Below are 20254 nucleotides of genomic sequence, written 5' to 3'. Positions count from 1 at the left end.
ATCCCTCTTTGTGCACTTGAACAAACCCTTTCAGGCTCCTGTGACTATCTGCGTCTCTGTATACCCTTTTGAATGGAGAAGGAAGGGTGATGGCCTATCTGATCTCTCAGCGCTAGACCCACGGAGTTGCCCAGAGGCAGGCCCAGGCATTGCTCATTGAGGTGTCAGGCCTGGTGCAGGGAGCAGGCCACTTAGCTTTGTGTTTGAGATACCAAGCTCAAGTTGAATAGACTTGGTCTTGAATCCTAACTTATTTACCTCTTGGCTGTTGTATCTAACTTCCTTGAGCCTTAATTTTCTCATCTGTAAATGGCTAGAGTAATAGTATTGCTCCTATAGGATTGCTGTGAGGATTGAAAATTAATTTTTAAAAGTAATTTTATAATTAAAATTCAGTCCTCCTAACCCAACTGGGCAGCCACCATTTGTCAAGTCCCTGTTTCATAGGTGCAGAAACTGAGGCTCAGAGCAGTGACATAACTTTCCAGGTTGTAAGTTTGGGAGTTGGTTGAGCAGAGACTCAGGCCGGGACTGGACTGCAGGTTCCAGGTTCCTACCCACTGTCCTGCTGCCTCCCAGTTAAATGTTGTGGTATCAGGCAGGTGCCAGGTGCTAGGTGTAGTGCAGAACAGAGAATAAGAACTGAGGGGAGAGCTGTCGTTTCCAGAATGTGGACAGTTACAGGTTCTGGATGAGAACCTTTAAGACAGTTGGTAGAATTGTGCCGTGTGGCTTTAGGCCATCGATTTGGATTTCTGTGCCTTGGTGTAAGCCTGAAAAGAGAGGCATTCACCCCTAGTCTCAGGTGATGCTTGGCCAGGAATCTGCATTTTGGGTTCCTTGTTTTCAGTAAATGATGGGAAAAAATGATGGGAAACTTAGGTTTCCCACCTTGCTCCTCTTCATCTGGAGAAAGGACTTTTGCCCTCCAGCCCCGGTCAGTAAGAAGCTGTGACAGAAGCAGAGGAAGTGCAGCCCCAGGGCGGGCCTGGTCGTGTAGCTTAGCTCCATCTCTCAGCAACTTTCACAGAAAGCTGTTTCTTGCTCCTAGATAAGACGTTGTCTGTGGCGATTGAAGGCAGCGTGGATGAGGCCAAGGCTCTGTTCAAGCCTCCCGAGGACTCCCAAGGTAAGTGGTGGTCAGGATCCTCCCCCACGTCTACTGTAGCTGGTTCCAGGAATGCCAGGTCACCACCCAGGGCCAGTGCTGGTCCTTTGGTAATTAGCCGTACTGGTTCTGTGTGGCAGGGAGCTTAGCTTTAATGTCTTAGTGCTCGGGGTAGACAGGGAAAAGCACTGCCTTTGGATTTCAGCCTGCCTCTCACCAGCTCACTGATCCTAGGGAAGTTCTTTAACGTTTCGGAGCCTCAGTTTACTCTCCTGTCAAAACAAGATAGTAATACCTCATGTAGAATTATTATGTGGATTAAATGAGGTCATGCATGCAGAACCCTTAGCATCATCCTCAGCACACAGTAACCCCTCAAATTATATGAGCTTCTGTTATTGTTGTTTATACTACTGTTATTACTGCCACCACCACCACCAATGGAGGAGCTTGTGGTCCATAGGATGACATTAAAAATCACTGAAAAAAAAAACAGGGTGATGGGATTATAAGTCATTTTTCTTTTCCTTGCATCACTCTGTTTTCTATACTGAATAAGAAGCAGCAAATATTTATTCTAAAGGAACCCATTTACAAAAGCCTGGGCCCTATTATGCGCCCTGGGTTGAGGTGCTCTCAGGAGAATTGGGAGCCCTCACCTCGAGCTGCCTTCTCTCTGTCGCTGCAGATGACGAGAGTGACTCGGATGCTGAGGAGGAGCAGACCACGGTGAGAGTGTGGGGAGTGCCGAGCGGCTGCCCTAGGGGCCCACTAGTTGGCGGGTGCCATCCTCCCTAGAAGCAGAAGAAAGAGGTTTGAAAGAAAGGGAGCTGGGATCCTGGCAGCTGGAGAGCTGAAGCACGGGTCCCAGTGGTGAGGCCCTGGCCAGCAGGGAGAAGGGGACGGGGGAGATTCCCGTGAGCAGTGCTTACCGGCTCGACCCTTTCCTTTGTCCAGAAACGCCGGCGACCCACACTGGGAGTTCAGCTGGACGACAAGCGCAAGGAGATGCTGAAGAGGCACCCGCTGTCCGTCATGCTGGACCTGAGGTGCAAAGGTCTGGCTCCCCTTGGTCTGGGGGATCTCGTAGCGCCTAGGAGTGCAGCCAGCTGCCGCTCTGCGGGGTCCAGCAAGCTGATGCCTCCTTACCCAGGAAAAGATTCTGGTTTCATATTTCTGTTTTCCTTTGTTGTTCTTCATGGAGTTTGATTTTTTTCCCCCTCCTAAGCCATAACTTTGAAAACATAGCAAAAACATCAGACACATTAGGGATGCTTGATGGAACTACACCTCTTTCTGAACTTGACAGGTTAGATACACAGAACAAGTTGCCAAGAGTATGCAGGCTTTGAGTAATATGACCAACCTGCTTAATTTAATAAATATAAGTAGAACTTCGTATTTTGCAGAGACAGTGGGTTTTGAAACTGGCTTCATATGGGTAAAGGAGCACATGGTAAAGCATCCCAGCAGGATAAGAGTTAGCAGTCAGATGTAAGTTTCCTTCTCACCCCAGACTTCCAGACCCTGGTCCTGGTCATTACCTTCAAGGGCAACCATTGTGACAGTTTCCTATGTATTTTCAAGAAATAAACTATGCATTTAGAAGCTTTTACACAAGTTTATACTTAACCCCTTCGCCTTTTATTTATTTATTTTTTTTGGTGGTACGCGGGCCTCTCACTGTTGTGGCATCTCCCGTTGCAGAGCACAGGCTCCGGACGCGCAGGCTCAGCGGCCATGGCTCACGGGCCCAGCCGCATCACGGCATGTGGGATCTTCCCGGACCGGGGCACGAACTGGTGTCCCCTGCATCGGCAGGCGGACTCTCAACCACTGCGCCACCAGGGAAGCCCCGCCTTTTATTTTTTACATAAATGGAAACACTCTACACACTTGTCTTCTCTTTGCCTTTTTATAAAAAAATTTTTGAGATAATTTTAGACTCAGAAGAGTTTCAGTGATGATACAAAGATTTCACACCTGCTCTTCACCCCAATATCAACATCTTTCTTAACCACAGTAATCAAAATCAGTGTCAATTTCATTGGTACAGTACTATTAACTACCAAACTTATTCACATTCCCCTGGTTTTTCCACCAGTGTCCTTTTTCTCTTCCAGGATCCAATCTAGGATCTCACATTGCATTTAGTCGTCATGCCTATTAGTCTCCTCCAGTCTTTGCTTGTCTTTCATGACCTTGACACTTTGGGAGATGAGGTTTATGTATTATGTAGAAAGGCTCTCAATTTGGGCTTGTCTGTTGTTTTCTCCTGATTAGACTGAGGTTGTGGGTTTGGGGGAAGGAATACCACAGATGGCAGTGTTCACCGTCACGTCTTATCAGGGGTCGGAGGTATCAATTCGTCTCGTTAATAGTGATGTTAACCCATATCACTTGGTGATCCCTTGATCGCTTCCTTTCCATGTTGTGTTAGTTAGAAGCAGAGTCTCTAAGTCCAGTCCACACTCAAGGGAGGGAAATGAAGCTCCACCTCTTGGAGAGAGTAGTAGCAAAGAATTTGTAGAGACTTTTTTTACTCAATGTTAAGTTGCCATCAAGTTGTTTTTATAGTGAAAGATCTTAAAAGTCTTGTTGACTTTGCTTTCTATAATACTGTTGACGCTCTTCTAGTGTTTAACTCATAAATGATGTCTTCTTTTCCTCCTCCCCTCCAGATGACAGTGTACTGCACCTGACTTTCTACTACCTCATGAACCTCAACATCATGACGGTAAAAGCCAAAGTGACAACTGCCACAGAACTGATCACCCCCATCAGTGCAGGGTATTGGACAGGTGCTGCGGGGGGTGGGGCATGGGAGGGGGGTGTGGTGGCAGCCTTGGTGCTGGGCTCCTCTCGGATCCTCCCTCATCTGGCTCTGAGTGGAGTTCATGGCCACACTGGCTTCTGTTGTCACGTCCACACAGCCCCGAAGTCCTGGTACATCACAGGTATTTGGAAAGCACTCACTGACTTGAATTGGTGAAGTCCTCTCACTACACAGCAGATGCTAGAAGTGACTACAGCCTGTTGTAAATTGAGTGGGCAGGGCACCACCTTTTACACCAGTGGAAAGAGTGTGAATGTGAAAGTGAGATTTGGCAGACCTTACCAGGTTGACAAATTTAGGCCTCTCTTTTTCTTGTCTCTTTCTGTCCCAAGGTGCTGGGATTTCACTTTGCAGCTCAGCTCAATCCCAGGTTGTCCTTACCTGGGCAGTGGGAGGAAGACTGGCGGGTCCCTGTGGGGGTTTTGAGGAGGGTGAGCAGAGGCACGTAGTGGCAGCCACAGGTGGAGCATCCCCAGAAAGGCCCTGACCGTGGCTGCTTGTTCCACAGCCAGCGTGGGAAGAAGGGAGGAGGACCGAGAGGGCCTGGGGGTGAAATAGGCTCACCTGGCCTGGCACACCTCCCGACCCTGCCCCACCTGCTTCCAGTGAGTCCTCACGTCAGGTGTAGAAAGATCAGTGAGGGAGACGTGGGTCTGGTGGGATGGAACTCTTCCCAGGCCTGCCTGATGGTGGCGTTTCCCCTGGGTTTTCAACCCTGCACTTAGAGTCCACACCCCCTTCAGGCTGCATCCTTGGTCCCTGTGCTTGAGAGTGTTGCTGGACCACCCCGAGCACTCTGGATGGAGTTGACCTTGTTCCCACCTCACCCCAGCAGAGGGAGCCTAGGGCTGGCTTCTTCAGAGAACCCAGTTGCAGTGCTGGTCCAGTGAGCAGCTCGAGGGCCCCATGATGGCCCTGGCCACAGTGGAGCTCTTTGTCGTGATCGTTCTGCCTGCTCACTTCTCAGATGTCCTGTCTGCTAAGTCACGGGGCTGCAGGCTGGCCCCAGTGTGCACTGAAGCCCACTCCCCTGCGGGGCACTGCACATACCGTGATAGGGGCAGGACTGCACACTGGCTACGAGCTCTGCAAGTGCCGGGTCTCCCCTCACAGCTGTGTGTGCACCTTTAGCCAGATTACCTGACCTCTGAGTCTGTTTCCTCACTCCGGTCATTAATTAGATCCCCTCCCAGGGTGCCTGTGTGAGTCAGGTAAAATGCTTAGCATAGGTGAAATGCTTGGTAAATGACAGCTGTTTGTCATCATCAGATTTAATTCTCACAGTAACTCTACAAGGTGAAGAAACTGAGGCTCTGCAGAGTTAAGAGGCTGCCCCAGGGTCACAGGTAGTGCATGGAGAGAGATGATTCAAAGCCAGCTGGGCCTGTGTACCATGGTACTACACTACTGTCATTGCCCTGGTCCCCAAAGGGGAGGAAACCCAAAAGGAAACACCACCCTGAAGCCAGGATTAGCTCTTTAAGGGCCTTCAGGTGTTGTCTAGCTCATCCCCCTATTTTACAGATGGAGAAACTGAGTTCAGGGGCATATGTCCAATTATGGAAGTGCTGGGCCTAGACTTCAGACTCGCAGCCTAGAGGCCTTTGCTCAAGGCTGCTTTTGCCCCATGGAGACACCATGGTGTGTGGTTTTATTTATTTATCAACTAAAACAGGGATACTTTTTAAAAATTTCAATTTAATCACAGTATGACACTAATTCCTTAATATCAATTATCTAGTCAGAGTTCAGATTTCCCTATAAGTGTTCTTTGTTAGTTTTGTTCTTACAGTTTGGGTTTTGAATCTGGATCTTTTTAAGATCCATGTGTTGCAGTTGGATGAAGCTTCTTTCAGGTGTCTTCCCATCTGAATGTCCTGCCATCTTTTATTTGTTGAGGAAAGTAGGTTGTTTGCTCTGTAGGTTTCCCCCAGGCTGCATTTTGATGATTGCATCCCTGCGGTACAATTGAACGTGTTACTCCCTCCCCCTGTATTTCCTGTAAATTGTAGGTAGAGTTAGAGACCTGATCAGATTCCATTTTTAGCGGGGGAGGTGGGTGTGCAGCACTGTGTCAGAGATGTTGCATGATTTTATCAGGAGGCACAGGCTGTCTCTATTTTTGAGATGTTAGCAACATTGACGACTGATGCCAGGATCTCTTAATTCATTAGGAAATTCATGTTTTTATTATAAACATTTTATTCAGAATTATATGAACCTTGCTGAATTTTCCTCAAGAAATTGTTTTCCAGAATGATCTCCATTAGGCCACTTTAATTCATTAATCAGTTTTTCATTAAGGCATTGAATTATTTTAAATTATTTTCCATTTCCACTTTACGAAGATTTTAAAAATCTCTTTTTTTAAAACTTTATAACAAAGACTTGAGTAATTGAATAGTGTTTTGAATAGCCATATTTTTATGAGTATATAGCCTTCTCTTTAATGGCCATTATTTTTACCAAATTCAGTTGTCCTGAGCCACATATTGCAGATGGAAATTTTGTCGAGAAGATTTGATTCTTCCATCAGGTTTCATCAATTTAAAATCCTAATCTTGTGCATTTTTAGCTGTTCTGTTTCATTTTGGCTGATTCTGTATATTAGTAACAGTCACTAAACATTGGCTAAAAGACTGACAATTATTCATTTTCTAGCCGGTTCTCTGTGTGAAGCAGCGAAGGGGACAGAGACCCTTGGGGGTTGTGGTGGTGCAGGGAGACACTGTCAGGAGAGAGAGCAGGGCAGAGCCAGAAGCTGCCACCCTCCCGGTGCTAAGTTCCTGGAGGCCTGCTGGCTCAGAGCAGCAGTTTCCGCCTGAGTCACTCCTGACGCTGTCCCTGGAAGGCGAAGGGGAACTCCCTTTGGTGAAGGGAAAGAATGGGCCTCGTTGACCTTTGTGATCAAATTACTCCATTCTCTCCCCATCTCTTCTCTGATTGTCACGTTTAATTACATGTTTAACCATTGTGAGTAGGTGGCTGTGGCATCACCGTGTCTCTCTGCTTACAGCACTAGGTCACCTTGTCTCCAGTCTATGTGATATATCTTTTTCTGGGAATTTTAAAGGGGATCTATTTCTGTGATAGCATGAGATTTGGTAAAAAGTGAGATAAGCACAATATCAAAGCTTCACACTGGATCTCTCTGGGGTAGAAGGGATCTGTTTTGCTCCTATGAAAATTCTGATTATTCCTATTGTGTCACAGGGCTTTGCTCCCCTGAGGAAAAGGCTCTGGTCACCATGTAACTCTTGAAGGGATAGGTTTCTTAAAAAATTGGTGGTTAAGAGTATTACTGTCTTTGATGGAATAGAGTAAATCCTGGCTCCAGCACTTAATAGCAGTGTGATCTTGGACAAGCCATATCTTTTAAAGCCTTGATCTTCTCCTCTGTAGAATGGAAATGATGATACTCCCTACCTCATAGGGTTATGACTATCTGATGACCTCAGGCATGTAAAGGGTCTGGCTTTGATCATCAGTGAGAGGGGGCGTTACCACCGCCAAATGCCCACGTCTGCGTGGAAGCAATGGGTTGGCCGGCGTTCTCACTGCAGTCTTTTTCCTCTTCCAGTGACTTGCTGTCTCCTGACTCAGTACTGAGCTGTTTGTATCCTGGGGATCATGGAAAGAAAACTCCAAATCCAGCCAATCAGTATCAGTTTGATAAAGTTGGGTGAGTCAGCAGCATTTCCTCCTCTCCCAGCCTCTCTGCTTCTGAGTTTCTCCTGTGGCTCAAACCCAAAGCTGGAGACCTGTTAGGGCCAGAGGCCTCCCAGGGGACAGGGGAGGCGGCTGGGCAAGAGGGAGTGCTCTGTCCAGAGAAGGGAACACATGCCTTTTCCTGCTTACGAGGCCATGGAGGGTGGGGAAGGGTGGAAGGATCAAAACTCTGGGAACGTGATAATAGATGTATTTAACATTTTAATTCTCTGAGGATTAAAGTTTAAAAAATATTTTATAAATTGGTGGACTGATGAAGAGATCAAGTGTACTGCCTTTTTATTGATATTTGCTAATGAGTTGAAGGCTGCCAAGGGAAAAAGAGAAAAGTGACTAGGAGAGATGAAATTCACAGTAGGGAACTGATGAAGTTAAGAGGCTTTGCTGGCAGCCTGGCCGTGGGTGCAGCTGAGCCTGTGGGACCGTTCTGTTTTGGGGGGATGAGAAGGTGGGAGGAGGGATATATCCGGGGACCACTACAGAAATGACTTATAGAATCATTTCATTCTGTGTTCTTATCTGCAGCATCCTGACTTTGAGGGACTACGTACTTGACTTAGGGCATCCCTATTTGTGGGTGCAGAAGATGGGTGGCCTCCACTTCCCCAAAGAGCAACCCCAGGTGTGTCTACTGATCCGGTCCCCTCGGCTGAGGACCTCTATTCCTCTTGTCCCATACAGACTCCAGAAGGGCTTTGGGACTTTGAACTAGCAGAATGCTATCCCTCTGGGCTATGATCTATCTTCCCTCCACTCAGGATACTAAAATTTCCAAGGCCTACAAGTGTTTAGGTACCTTTTGCCTTTGCCATGAGCCTGTTAGCCCTCTAGGTCAAAGTAACTTGGATCCTTGCCCTGCGTGCAGTGCAGCTCCAGGCGCTGCTACCCCTTGGTCTTATGTACGAAGGTGCCAGAAATGAACCCTAGGGGACCTCTTAAGATCTCAGCACCTTGTATCGTTCCTGTTGGGACTGAGCCTCTGGCCTGTCACAGTAGGGAAACCCTGCTGTCCCCAGAAGGCATCTCAGGACGTGGGTAGTCCAGGTTGCCACGGGCAGGCAGGTCCTAGGAGAGAGGGGTGCCTGGAGGAAGGGATGGGGAGCTACTAACATGTGTGCCACTCGCTGTCCTCCACAGCACACTGTGATCACTGACCACTCTCTGAGCGCCAGCCACATGGAGACCACCATGAAACTGCTGAAGACCAGGGTGCAGTCCCGCTTGGCCCTCCACAAGCAGTTTGCCTCCCTGGGTAAGCTGGTGCTAGTTAGGGCTGTGACCTGAGAGCCACTCAGACAACACAGGGACAAAGACAACGGAGCCCTGCACTCAGATTTCTTGAATCCTGATGACAAATCAAAACGGGCTGGCTTTCTGGCTCTTGTTGAGCAGAGGTGTTAGCTGGGCCACTGGGGAGAGCTGTAGGCTGCCAAGCAGAGGTCTGAGCTCTCCTCAGGGCCACCAGGGCTGTCTCAGCCCAAAGCCTTTTGGGGGCCCAGGTTAGCAGATTGGTCAGGAGCATCATGCTAGGTCAGTGCACGTCAGACTTTGATGTGCGTTTTATTTATTTAAAAAAAATATATTTTTAATTATTTATTTATTTTGGTCTGTGTTGGGTCTTCGTTGCTATGTGCAGGCTTTCTCTAGTTGTGGCAAGCGGAAGCTACTCTTCGTTGGGGTGCACGGACTTCTCATTGCAGTGGCTTCTCTTGTTGCAGAGCACGGGCTCTAGGCACGCAGGCTTCAGTAGTTGTGGCTCACAGGCTTCAGTAGTTGTGGCTCGCGGACTCTAGAGCACAGGCTCAATAGTTGTGGCACACGGGCTTCGTTCCTCTGCAGCATGTGGGATCTTCCTAGACTAGGGATCGAACCCGTGTCCTCTGCATTGGCAGGCAGATTCTTTTTTTTATATATATAAATTTATTTTATTTTATTTATTTATTTGTTATTTTTTGCTGCATTGGGTCTTTGTTGCCACGCGCGGGCTTTCTCTCGTTGCAGTGAGCAGGGGCTACTCTTTTGTTGCGGTGTGCAGGCTTCTCATTGCAGTGCCTTCTCTTGTGGAGCACAGGCTCTAGGCATGCGGGCTTCAGTAGTTGTGGCACACGAGCTCAGTAGTTGTGGCTCACGGGCTCTAGATCACAGGCTCAGTAGTTGTGGTGCACAGGCTTAGTTGCTCTGCGGCATGTGAGATCTTCCCAGACCAGGGCTCGAACCCATGTCCCCTGCACTGGTAGGCGGATTCTCAACCACTGCACCACCAGGGAAGCCCCAGCAGGCGGATTCTTAAACACCGTGCCACCAGGGAAGTCCTGATGTGCGTTTTAATAAGAACCTAATTCATTCCAGGCAGCCAGAATAGTGCTGGGAGAAGAGCCATGAGCACAAGACAGAGCCCTGCTTTTGTGGAGCTTACGCTCAGCTTACTTGAATACAGCTGTCCAGGGATCCACGCCTCATCCCTCCCCTGACACCTGAGCTGACATCCTCCAGGGTGGGGCTGAGCCCCTGTGTTTTCCATAAGGTCCCAGGTTATTCTGATGAGCCCTTGACCAAGATGATGGCCATGTGGGGCTTTTCATTTGTTCATTCTGTAAATACTTGTAAGAGCCTACCATGTACAAGGGACTTGTAAGGAGTGAGGGTTAAGATCTTTCTGATCTAAAAGAGCCACTGTCAGGAAAGGCTTTGAGTTCCCAGGACCCGTCTGGAGGCCTCACGTGGACCCTGTTTTCTCCAGGGCAGCATTACTTGCTCCCCATCAGCATTGCTTAGTTTGTTTTGTCCCAGGGTTGGGTGATTGTCATCCTGGACAGCGTTTACCATGTTGGCACGTTTGCTTATTGAAACGCCAGCAGGAATTCACCCTGGAGCAGTCCTCCTGCTCTTTTCCCTTAGAGGAACCAACACAGAACACTTCAGTCCTTTCTCCATCAAGGTCAGCTCTGAGAACAGCCCTCTTGGCTATTTGGTCTAATTAACAGTCACTGCTGCAGAGACACCGTACATCTCTGTTTCTGGCTGCAGGGGGTTTTTTTGTTTGGCAGGCCATCATTTGCATTAAGGATAAAGTGCTGTGAATGCTGGTGCTGGGTCCGGCCTCAAGCACAAGCACTGGCTAAAGGTCAGGTTGGTGTGCCTTCGTTTCTGGCACATGTTGACCTGGGCACCTGAGTACCGAGTGTACCTGGACAGTTGGCAGGGCCATCTGAGCCCTACAGAAGATGCTAGTTACACAGGTAGTTACCCAGCTGATTTCTACCTGTGACACCACCTGTCCTGCTCTCTTTTAGAACACGGCATTGTGCCAGTTACCAGTGACTGCCAATACCTCTTCCCTGCAAAGGTTGTCTCTCGCCTGGTGAAGTGGGTGACGATTCCCCATGAGGATTATACGGTAGGTGGAGGGGTGACAGGCCACTGTTGCTGTCCTGGGGACTGCAGGCCCACGTCACCTTTCAGCTCCTGCTCCTCCACCAGAAGAGCAGGTGATTTGACTAGAGGAGCCAGCAGTTCACCCCTTGTCCTTGGTGACTTCTAGGAACTGCATTTTACCAAAGACATCATGGAGGCGGGACTGGCTGGGGACACCAATCTCTACTATATGGCACTCGTGGAAAGGGGCACAGGTAATTGCTCTGCTGATCACAGTTGCTCTAGGCAAGGGGAGCCGCTGAGAATAAAACACTCCTGGGAGTTGCCCAAAGGAAGCGAAAGATCCTGGAATCCTGTAGTGGGGACTTAGCAAACAGTCATAGTTGTGAGAGGCAGCATTCAGCCAGGACTTGTTCTGCAACAGTCATGTCCGTGGTTTATCAGCTAATCCTTAGGACAGTCCTGGGGCTGGTGATATTCCTGCTTTGTAGATGAGGAAAGTAGGGCTTAGTTACAAACCCAGTCTGACCTCTGAGCCTGAGCTCTTAGCCCCTTTGTTTCATTACATTTTAGAATCAGATGCTTGCTCGTCCCCCTCTTCAGGGAAGGGCTGTCACTCTCAGGATGTGAAGTGCAGGACCCTCCTCCCTCTGCAGTCCCTGCACTCACTTGGGAGGCATCGAGAGCTGTGATACCTCACAGCTGTCCTGGCATCTGATCGGCCAGGGTTTCCTGCTGGAGCCACCCTGATGCTGCCTGTGGTGCTGTCATCCGGCCCCAGCCTTGGCAGGTCTGGCACAGCCTGCAGGATCCCACCCCAGGGGCTCAGTGCTGAGGCCACCGGGCAGAGGAAGTTGTCTGTAGTTCCAAGACAGTACGAGACATGTCAGGAAAGCTTGCACTCTTTGATGTTCAATTGTCTCTATTTCTTCCCTTCTCCTTTTTTTTTCTTTGCATGTTTTTAGAAATATTCTGAGGAAATTAAATAATTTCAGATACAGTTGAGGCTCCTTGATCCCACTTCATTCTCACCCTGACGATAGGTGACTGCTATTTGGAATTTTGCATTTGCTTTCCATCCTCTCCCCTTTTAAAAAATACTTTAACCTCATCCCTAAACAACAGAGTGCTATTTTGAAAGGGCACAAAATATGCATCCAGTAAATCTACAAAGCCCCAAGGGTGGGAGGTCATTGGAGGACATCATTTCTGCTTCCTGGTTGAGCGGAAGAAAGCTTGGAAAGATGATAAGTATTCTAGATTCGTACATGGAATGAATGTGATCATTTAAATTTTCATTAGATGCATTATAGAATTTGAAAAATTAAGAGTGAAATTTAAATGAATAAGTGGACAACAGTTACATGGTATGGGTTAAAAACCAAAAATTAGTGAATAGAGATAAACCCCGAAATATGTGCAAACTGTTACCGCAGAAACAACAGGAAAGTGTCACTTTTTAATAAATGTTGTTGTGACTGTCAGGGAAGAATTGTTTTAACCTACACTCTCTTGTTCTCTTATTTATTTGAATTACTGGTGGGTCAGAGAGTTCCTTTTTTTCTCCATAAATAATGAAAAGGAGTGGCTAAATGCCTAGCCCATTGATGGAGAGGATAAATGTCATCCTATTGAAAAAGGCAAAGGCTATCACCAGAGAAAAAATGAAAAAGTTAAAAAATGCAAATATTTCATTTAATGATTATGAACACAGCTTTGGCATCAGGTAGTTCTGATTAAACTCAGCATTGCTGCTTTGCAGCTGCTTGATGATCTTAAGGAAGTTTCTGTCAGAGCCTCAGTTTTTTTATATGTAAAATGGGATGATAATAATGGTACCTACCTCAGAATCGTTATTAGGATGAAATAAAATGTGTGCAAAGGGCTTAGCACAATGCTTGGAAAACAGTAGGTAGTCATTAAATGTTAGCTATGAAAAAGCTGCACATAACAAAATAGATAAAGATAAAAGAACAGAATAGAAAAAATATATTTGACTAATGTAACAGTTAATACCCAATATTGTTGAAAAGGAAAAACAGGAAACCTTCACATGGGAAAATCCTTAACTTGCTGGCAAATAAATGCCAATGAAAACAAACTTCTGCCAAAGGAGTAAATAGAACTCTTGGGCAAACTCATTGTGGACCAGACTCTGGGGAGTCCACACAGCTCTGTGTCCTTGGAGGGACCAGAGTCACAGGACCTCACTTTCTGCAACCTGGCAGTTCCACTTGGGAGATTCTAGAACAAAAGTAAAAGTCAGTACCAGAATGTGCTTTGAGCACTTGGATTAATGTGAGACACAGAGGGGTGTCGTGGCTCGTGTCCCCTCAGGGGTCCAGCGGGGAGCGTGCCTCGGCTAACAAGCCAGGTCTCAGAACTGAGTTTTCCTCCTTTCCCATCCCTTCCCAGCTAAGCTCCAGGCTGCCGTGGTGCTGAACCCCGGCTACTCCTCCATCCCACCCATTTTCCAGCTCTGTCTGAACTGGAAAGGGGAGAAAACCAACAACAACGACGACAATATTCGGGTAAGGACCTGCTGGGGGTGGTGGGAGGAGCAGGGAGAACCTTCTTGGGGAGGTGGGCAGTGGCCGAACCTGCCGCAGCTGAGGGCTTGGGCACTGGCACAATTCCCGGGGCAGAGGGGTCTGCCGGGATTTGTAGAGTTTGCTGGAGGGTGCATGACATAGTAGCAGAAAGAGCTCAGACCCATCCCAACCCCTTATCTAGCTTGGGGTCCACAGGTTCACCCTATTTATGAAATAGGGGTAATATAAATACCTGCTGTGAAAGGTTGTTGTTTGGGCTTCTGTGGAAATGAGAATAAACTCAGATGCACAGAAAGTGCTGGAATGAGATGATGTCCGAGATCATTGCACCTGTTAATTATTGTTATACCTGTGGATTTGATTCAGTAGTCATGGAGCACGTTTTTAACCCTAACACCTGATTTGGATCTCATCTTGAGATTCATCTTCTACACATCTTCGTCTCTGTCTGTGGATGTGCAAGGCAGGGAAAGTTCCGAGTCAGGATCAGGAAGACCCCATTGTCTTGAGGAGAGGGAGCCTCGGGACAAGTCGGTCCGGCTTGATCTGCAGAGGCCCAGCTCCTGTGGAGGCCTGGGTGCAGTTCTTGTGAAACCATCAGACCCAGCTGGCCTGAAAGTGGTGCTTAGTTTCTGGTTTTCCCACCCATAGGCCATGGAGAGTGAAGTCAATGTGTGCTACAAGGAGCTGTGTGGCCCCTGGCCCGGCCACCAGCTCTTGACGAACCAGCTGCAGCGCCTGTGCGTGCTGCTGGATGTCTACCTGGAGACGGAGAGCCACGACGACAGCGTGGAGGGGCCCAAGGAATTTCCCCAGGAGAAAATGTGTCTGCGGCTTTTCAGGTGAGGTGAGGGGAGGGGTGGGGGTGCCGGGTCCAGGGACCTCCAGCCCTGCCTCTCACAGGGACCTGGGGCAGAGGTGAGCCTGGCATGGAAGGCACGCACGTTTCCCGGTGCACTAGTCTCCATTCACTGTGGAAATTAAAATTCTGCTGCCAGATTTCCTGGGGAGAGCTTGCTCCCTTATTCCTAAAACTTTCCCTGTGGCCCCCATCCTACCAGCCTGGTCCAGTTGTTCATCATGCACACCCCCCAGAGGTGGGTCACACGCCAAGTGAGCAAGAGGATTTGACTGAACTTTCCTTTCTCTACTTTCTGTGGAAAACAGTAGGTTTGCTTTTCATGGTCCAAATGAACTTTTTAAACTCTATGCATTCCACCAGTCCCCAGAGTCTGCTATACTTCCTAAGGTACTCAAACATCTCGGGGGATCGCAGCTATAGGCAGTCAGGCGTCACAGAAGGAACTAGCTTTGAAGTAACACAAACACAAGTGCAGATCTCTGCTTTTCTGCTCACCAGCTGTGTGACTTTGGAAGAGTCACTTCAGCTCAGCTCTGAACCTTTCCCAAAGGTGTTACTTTCTAACTCATGATGAAGTAGAGAGAGTTCATGTAAAGCTTCCAGAATGGATCCTGGCACAGGCGGAGGCTCAGAAAATGCCAGCAGGCCCTGACAGCTTGGTATTTAGCGTGTCTACATGCACGGCACTGCTAGCTGCTTTTCCTTTCTCCTTGATGTTGGGTCCTTTCTTTCCCTTTCATTCCTTAACTAGCGTTCTTAGAGCCAGTTTCAGAACTCTGTAGAGTCCACACTGCTCAGGCATCCCTTCCCTTTTGGGCAAGGGGTTGGGGAGGAATGATGTCTGCGAAGGGCTAGCATCTGTATCTAATCAGGACATCCCTTTGTTCTCTGTCAGTCTAAAAGGTGCCTTACCTGCCCCTTACCTTCTTCTCACACAGCCAGCTTCAGCTCCTGGAAGCTGTCCCAGCATCCTCCCACCTCCGTCTGGCACCTCCACCTGGCCTGGTTTGTCATGCTAGCTGATAATAACCAGCTGCAGCCCCGGAGTGGCTGCTGACAGGCAGAGCTGGCGGCTAGATGTTGGTGCCTTCTAGGACTTGCTTTCCTTGGTGTGTCTGCGTGAGAACTCAGCTCTTACCCCCGCTCCCAGCCTGCTGTAGCACATTTCCAGGGTGGGAGTTCTCACACAGCCAGTGTTTATATTCTGTTATCTAATGGTTCCCGAAGGACCCATTTTCTGAAGTGGTTGGTATGTCTCCCAGGCTGAGCTCCTCTGGCAGGACATTCTGGGAAGGTGCTCCTTTGGCTACTCAGATCCAGTTAATTCCATGACTGATGAGATGTGGGATGTGAGGTTCTTGGCCTGGAATTCAGCTGACCACTGGGATCAGGCCAAGGGGCTGGGCTGCAAAGGGCTGGCCTGGGCCGCAGGAAACGCAAGGTCTGGCTCTGCCTGTGGCTGGGTACCTTCAGGCTATGGGGTCTCCATCAGCTGTATGCCTAGACTTACCTGGATGACTGCACCCTTCTGATGTTGGGGAGGTACATGACGTCATGGCTAGGAGCAGAGGCTTTGGGGGACTTGCCCTGGTGGTCCAGTGGTTAAGAGTCCGTGCTTCCAACGCAGGGGGCTCGGGTTCGATCCCTGGTCAGGGAACTAAGATCCCACATGCAGTGCGGCACGGTCGGAAAAAAAAGAGCAAAGCCTTTGGGGCCAGAAAGGCCTAGGTTCAAATTGCAGCTCCAGCCTATGTGATTGGGGTCTGTACTTAACCCCTCTGAGATTCAGATTCCTCATCCCTAAAATGGCATCCACTTCAGGTGTTGTTGGGAGGATGAAATTAAACCAGGCAGAGCATGCAAAGTGCCAAGCACAGTGCAGGCAGAGTAAGCCCTCCCTTAAGTAAGTGATTGCACACCCCTACACACACACATACCACACACTGCCTCTCACCCTCCCTCAGACCAAGATCCAAGGTGTCACCTCCTGGTTACCATTGAATGTCAGTCATAGGCAGATAAACGAGAGGCCCTTTAGCTGGATGCCATTCACTGTGGAGTTGTATGGAAAAGAACCCTGTGTGAAGTTTTGCTTGGGGGGCTCAGGATTGGAGCTGAAGCACCTAAGCTTCTCAGGGTCCAGGCTTTGGCTGTGATTGTCAGCCTGCCTGTGGCCAGCAGGCTTTGGCATCAGACCTGGTTTTGAATTTGTACTGTGCTGCTTTCTGACCATATAATGTTGGGCAGACAGTTTACGTCCCTAAGCCTGTTTCTTCATCTTTAAAATCTATAAAATGATAGAAATAGCGTCTGAGAAGTAATGAGTATAAAGCACGTGGCTCTTGGCAGGAACTGTGTACAGATTCTTTTCACACCCAGACTCCTACCTGCATGGGAATCTCCCTGCAAAGGAGGATTTTATGGTTTTTCTTTAATCATAGAAATAAAACATGTTTGTTGTTAAATATAACAAACAACAGTGAACAGTTTGGTAAAAACACTAAAAAGTGAGGATGCCCAGGCCCTGTCCCCCAAAGTGCACATCGTCAGTGAGGGCCCTTCCAGGTTTGTGTTCATGCCTTTGCAGGCACATAAAGACATTTTTTCAGAAGTGCATCACACCTTTCATATTGTTCTGCAGTCTGCTTTTCTTACAACATTCCTTTTTTTTTTTTTCCTTAACAGCTAATAGTAGTCCCTATTAGTGTGGATGAATTGTAATTTATTTTATCAGCCCAAAGGGTATAGTATTAACACTATTCTCCCTTCTCCTGTTTCTCTAGGGGCCCCAGCAGGATGAAGCCATTTAAATATAACCATCCTCAAGGATTCTTCAGCCATCGCTGACCTCCCACTCAGCCTGTTGTTTCCCCCCAGACCCAACTGCTGCGCCTCTGCTTTCTGCTCTGGCGCACATGTGGCTCTTTTTTTTTTTTTTACATCTTTATTGGAGTATAATTGCTTTACAATGGTGTGTTAGGTTCTGCTTTATAATAAAGTGAATCAGTTATAAATATACATATGTTCCCATATCTCTTCCCTCTTGCGTCTCCCTCCCTCCCACCCCTCCAGGCGGTCACAAAGCACCGAGCGGATCTCCCTGTGCTATTATGCGGCTGCTTCCCACTAGTTATCTATCTTACGTTTGGTAGGATACAAAATTAATGCACAGAAATCTCCTGCATTCCTATACACTAATGATGAAAAATCTGAAAGTGAAATCAAGAAAACACTCCCATTTACCATTGCAACAAAAAGAATAAAATATCTAGGAATAAACCTACCTAAGGAGACAAAAGACCTGTATGCAGAAAATTATAAGACACTAATGAAAGAAATTAAAGGTGATACAAATAGATGGAGAGATATACCATGTTCTTGGATTGGAAGAACCAACATTGTGAAAATGACTCTACTACCCAAAGCAATCTACAGATTCAATGCAATCCCTATCAAACTACCACTGGCATTTTTCAGAGAACTAGAACAAAAAATTTCACAATTTGTATGGAAACACAAAAGACCCCAAATAGCCAAAGCAATCTTGAGAACGAAAAACGGAGCTGGAGGAATCAGGCTTCCTGACTTCAGACTATACTACAAAGCTACAGTAATCAAGACAGTATGGTACTGGCACAAAAACAAAGATCAATGGAACAGGATAGAAAGCCCAGAGATAAACCCACACACATATGGTCACCTTATCTTTGATAAAGGGGCAAGAATGTACAGTGGAGAAAGGACAGCCTCTTCAATAAGTGGTGCTGGGAAAACTGGACAGGTACATGTAAAGCATGTGGCTCTTGATAGTCTCCAAAGACAGGTTTTCTATTTCTAGCCTATTAAAGTGTCACCTGACCATGTGGCCTTTGTGTCTCCTTAGGGAAGAAGGGGTGGCTTTGCAGTCTGCATGGGCAGGTGGGAGCCAAGGCACAATGTGAAAGAGCATGTGTGGATAGGCTTTCCCTAGGTGGCCAAGAAAAGCAGAGTGAGAACAATTCACCTTGCTTTGGCAGGTCCTCATTATCTTGGTATTTGTTATGCTAAGTCCCTGCTGTTAGCAGGTGGCCGGGGAAGCCAAAGTCGCATAGCACAAAAAGCAAAAGCTCTTTTTCCCCCTTCCCCTCACTCTTTCCACTGTCTCTGATGGCCAAATTCTCCTGATTGGTGGCTGTTATAAACATCTGACAATGAACTAAGAGACTCCTAGTCCTGCCAGGACCCTGCACTTTATAGGTGGAAGCCTGAGACCAGTGAGGAAAGGAGAATGGCACCTCTGGGGGTTGTTAAATAACCACCACCACCTGTGCCTTTCCTTCCCCTCAGTCTGGATCATTCCTTTGAATTCTAGACCTAGATACTCTCCAGCCCTCAGGTCCTTGAACTTCATTGTGTGTGAGAGTCACCTACCCTGGGAGTGGGTTGGAAACACACATCCCCACTGTAATATTTGGACTCAGATAACTAAGATGAGCCAGGGAGGTATATTTTTAATGAGCTCCCCAGGTGCATGTTGCCCTAGTCTCTTTTTGGAAGTCGCTGTACTTTCCTCATTTTTCTTGGTGACTCCTCAGGTAATGCAGGAGGGCTGATTCTCTGATAAGCTCCCCTCGTCTGTCTCCTGCACCTTGGACAGCAACATGAACCTCTGGGAGCTTCTTTCTCTCCCATAGTGAGATTTCTTTGTCTTTTCCCTGACCTACTTGCCTGGGACTCTGTCTCCGCCAGCATCTCCTTGGTCTGGCCACTTTCAAGCCTAGCATCTCACAGCCTGTGCTGAATAAGATTGAAATGGAGCCTAAAAATAGTTCCTTTAATGGCCCCTGCATTGCAGCCTTCACTGTCTTCTTGGCTGGAAGGCGGCCAAACTGACTCAGCACACAAGCCCGTCTCCGAGAGCTGGGACAAGGTTGCAAAGACAGCTTGTGAGGGCTGGGAGGAGGCTCTGCTTCCTGGGCAGAGGATATCAGGGCCTGTCACCCTCCAGAAGAGATTTTCCCTCTTGAAAGGAACAAGCTGAACAAAAGAATCCTTTGGCCTTCAGGAGTAAGGTTTTAAAACTAGTGAGAAGCCCAAGACAATCCAGCCCCTTTGAGTTACTGAACTGAGCCTTTTGTGTCACCAGTGGGCAGTTTAGGGGGAAGGGGCCTGGCTTGGGAGGACCTCAAAGCTTCCTCTTCAGCCTTGGCCTTGGCCTTGACTGGGGCACATCCCAGATGGCAGCCCCCTTCTGTCATCCTCCCACACCTGGGACTCAGCCCAGGTTCCTTGCCTTTTTAAAGCTACTACCCATATTTTTGATTTCTCTGTGTCTCCTAGTCTCTCCCTTTTTCCAAGCTTGCCCTCCCCTAATTGTTTTCTCTGCAAGTAAATCCAAAGACCCCTTTTATTTTAAGGGCATTCCTGATGATCACTCTGGGGAAACAAAGCTAAAAGCTCTATCCATGGGATGGAGCAGAGCTGCCAGGCTTCCAAAGGAACTTTCTCCCTGTCTCTGTAGCTAGCCCCAACTCTGGCCTTTCCATGGTGTTCAGCAGCCTCTCTGTTGAGCTCAGATGTCAAGCATCGACTTTGGGTCAGGCCCTGTGCTAGTCATGATTTTACATTCACTGTCCTATTTAATTACTGCAGGCTGCCAAGGGTACACATTCCCTTCATGTCTACGGATGAGGAAACTGAGACTCAGAGGGTTAAATGACTTGTCCATTGCTCACAGGGTTCTTGAGCTGCCCACACAGGATGCAAGCCCAGCGAGGTCTGTCTGCCTCCAAGGCTTTCCTTTCCACAAGAGT

General features: G+C 48.0%; 1 protein-coding gene across 2 annotated transcripts in view; it reads left to right on the top strand.

The window, feature by feature from the left end:
* Positions 1 to 17480, top strand: part of THOC5 (THO complex subunit 5) — a 32203-nt gene extending 14723 nt beyond the window's left edge. For both annotated transcript variants that reach the window (XM_082667605.1, XM_082667604.1), the window contains 12 exons: positions 1052 to 1129; positions 1797 to 1837; positions 2066 to 2165; positions 3790 to 3898; positions 7525 to 7626; positions 8199 to 8295; positions 8811 to 8925; positions 10967 to 11070; positions 11215 to 11302; positions 13464 to 13579; positions 14252 to 14442; positions 17246 to 17480. In XM_082667605.1, the coding sequence (XP_082523731.1) occupies positions 1052 to 1129; positions 1797 to 1837; positions 2066 to 2165; positions 3790 to 3898; positions 7525 to 7626; positions 8199 to 8295; positions 8811 to 8925; positions 10967 to 11070; positions 11215 to 11302; positions 13464 to 13579; positions 14252 to 14442; positions 17246 to 17309 (1205 nt within the window). In that variant the 3' untranslated portion in view covers positions 17310 to 17480. The remainder of the gene's footprint in view (positions 1 to 1051; positions 1130 to 1796; positions 1838 to 2065; positions 2166 to 3789; positions 3899 to 7524; positions 7627 to 8198; positions 8296 to 8810; positions 8926 to 10966; positions 11071 to 11214; positions 11303 to 13463; positions 13580 to 14251; positions 14443 to 17245) is intronic.
* Positions 17481 to 20254: the final 2774 nt, after the last annotated feature.

Source organism: Grampus griseus, assembly GCF_964374135.1.
Source record: "Grampus griseus genome assembly, chromosome: 12".
In the NCBI taxonomy this organism is placed as follows: Eukaryota; Metazoa; Chordata; class Mammalia; order Artiodactyla; family Delphinidae; genus Grampus; species Grampus griseus.
The sequence above is the reverse complement of the archived record's forward strand: the minus strand, read 5'-3'. Positions and strand labels throughout refer to the sequence as shown.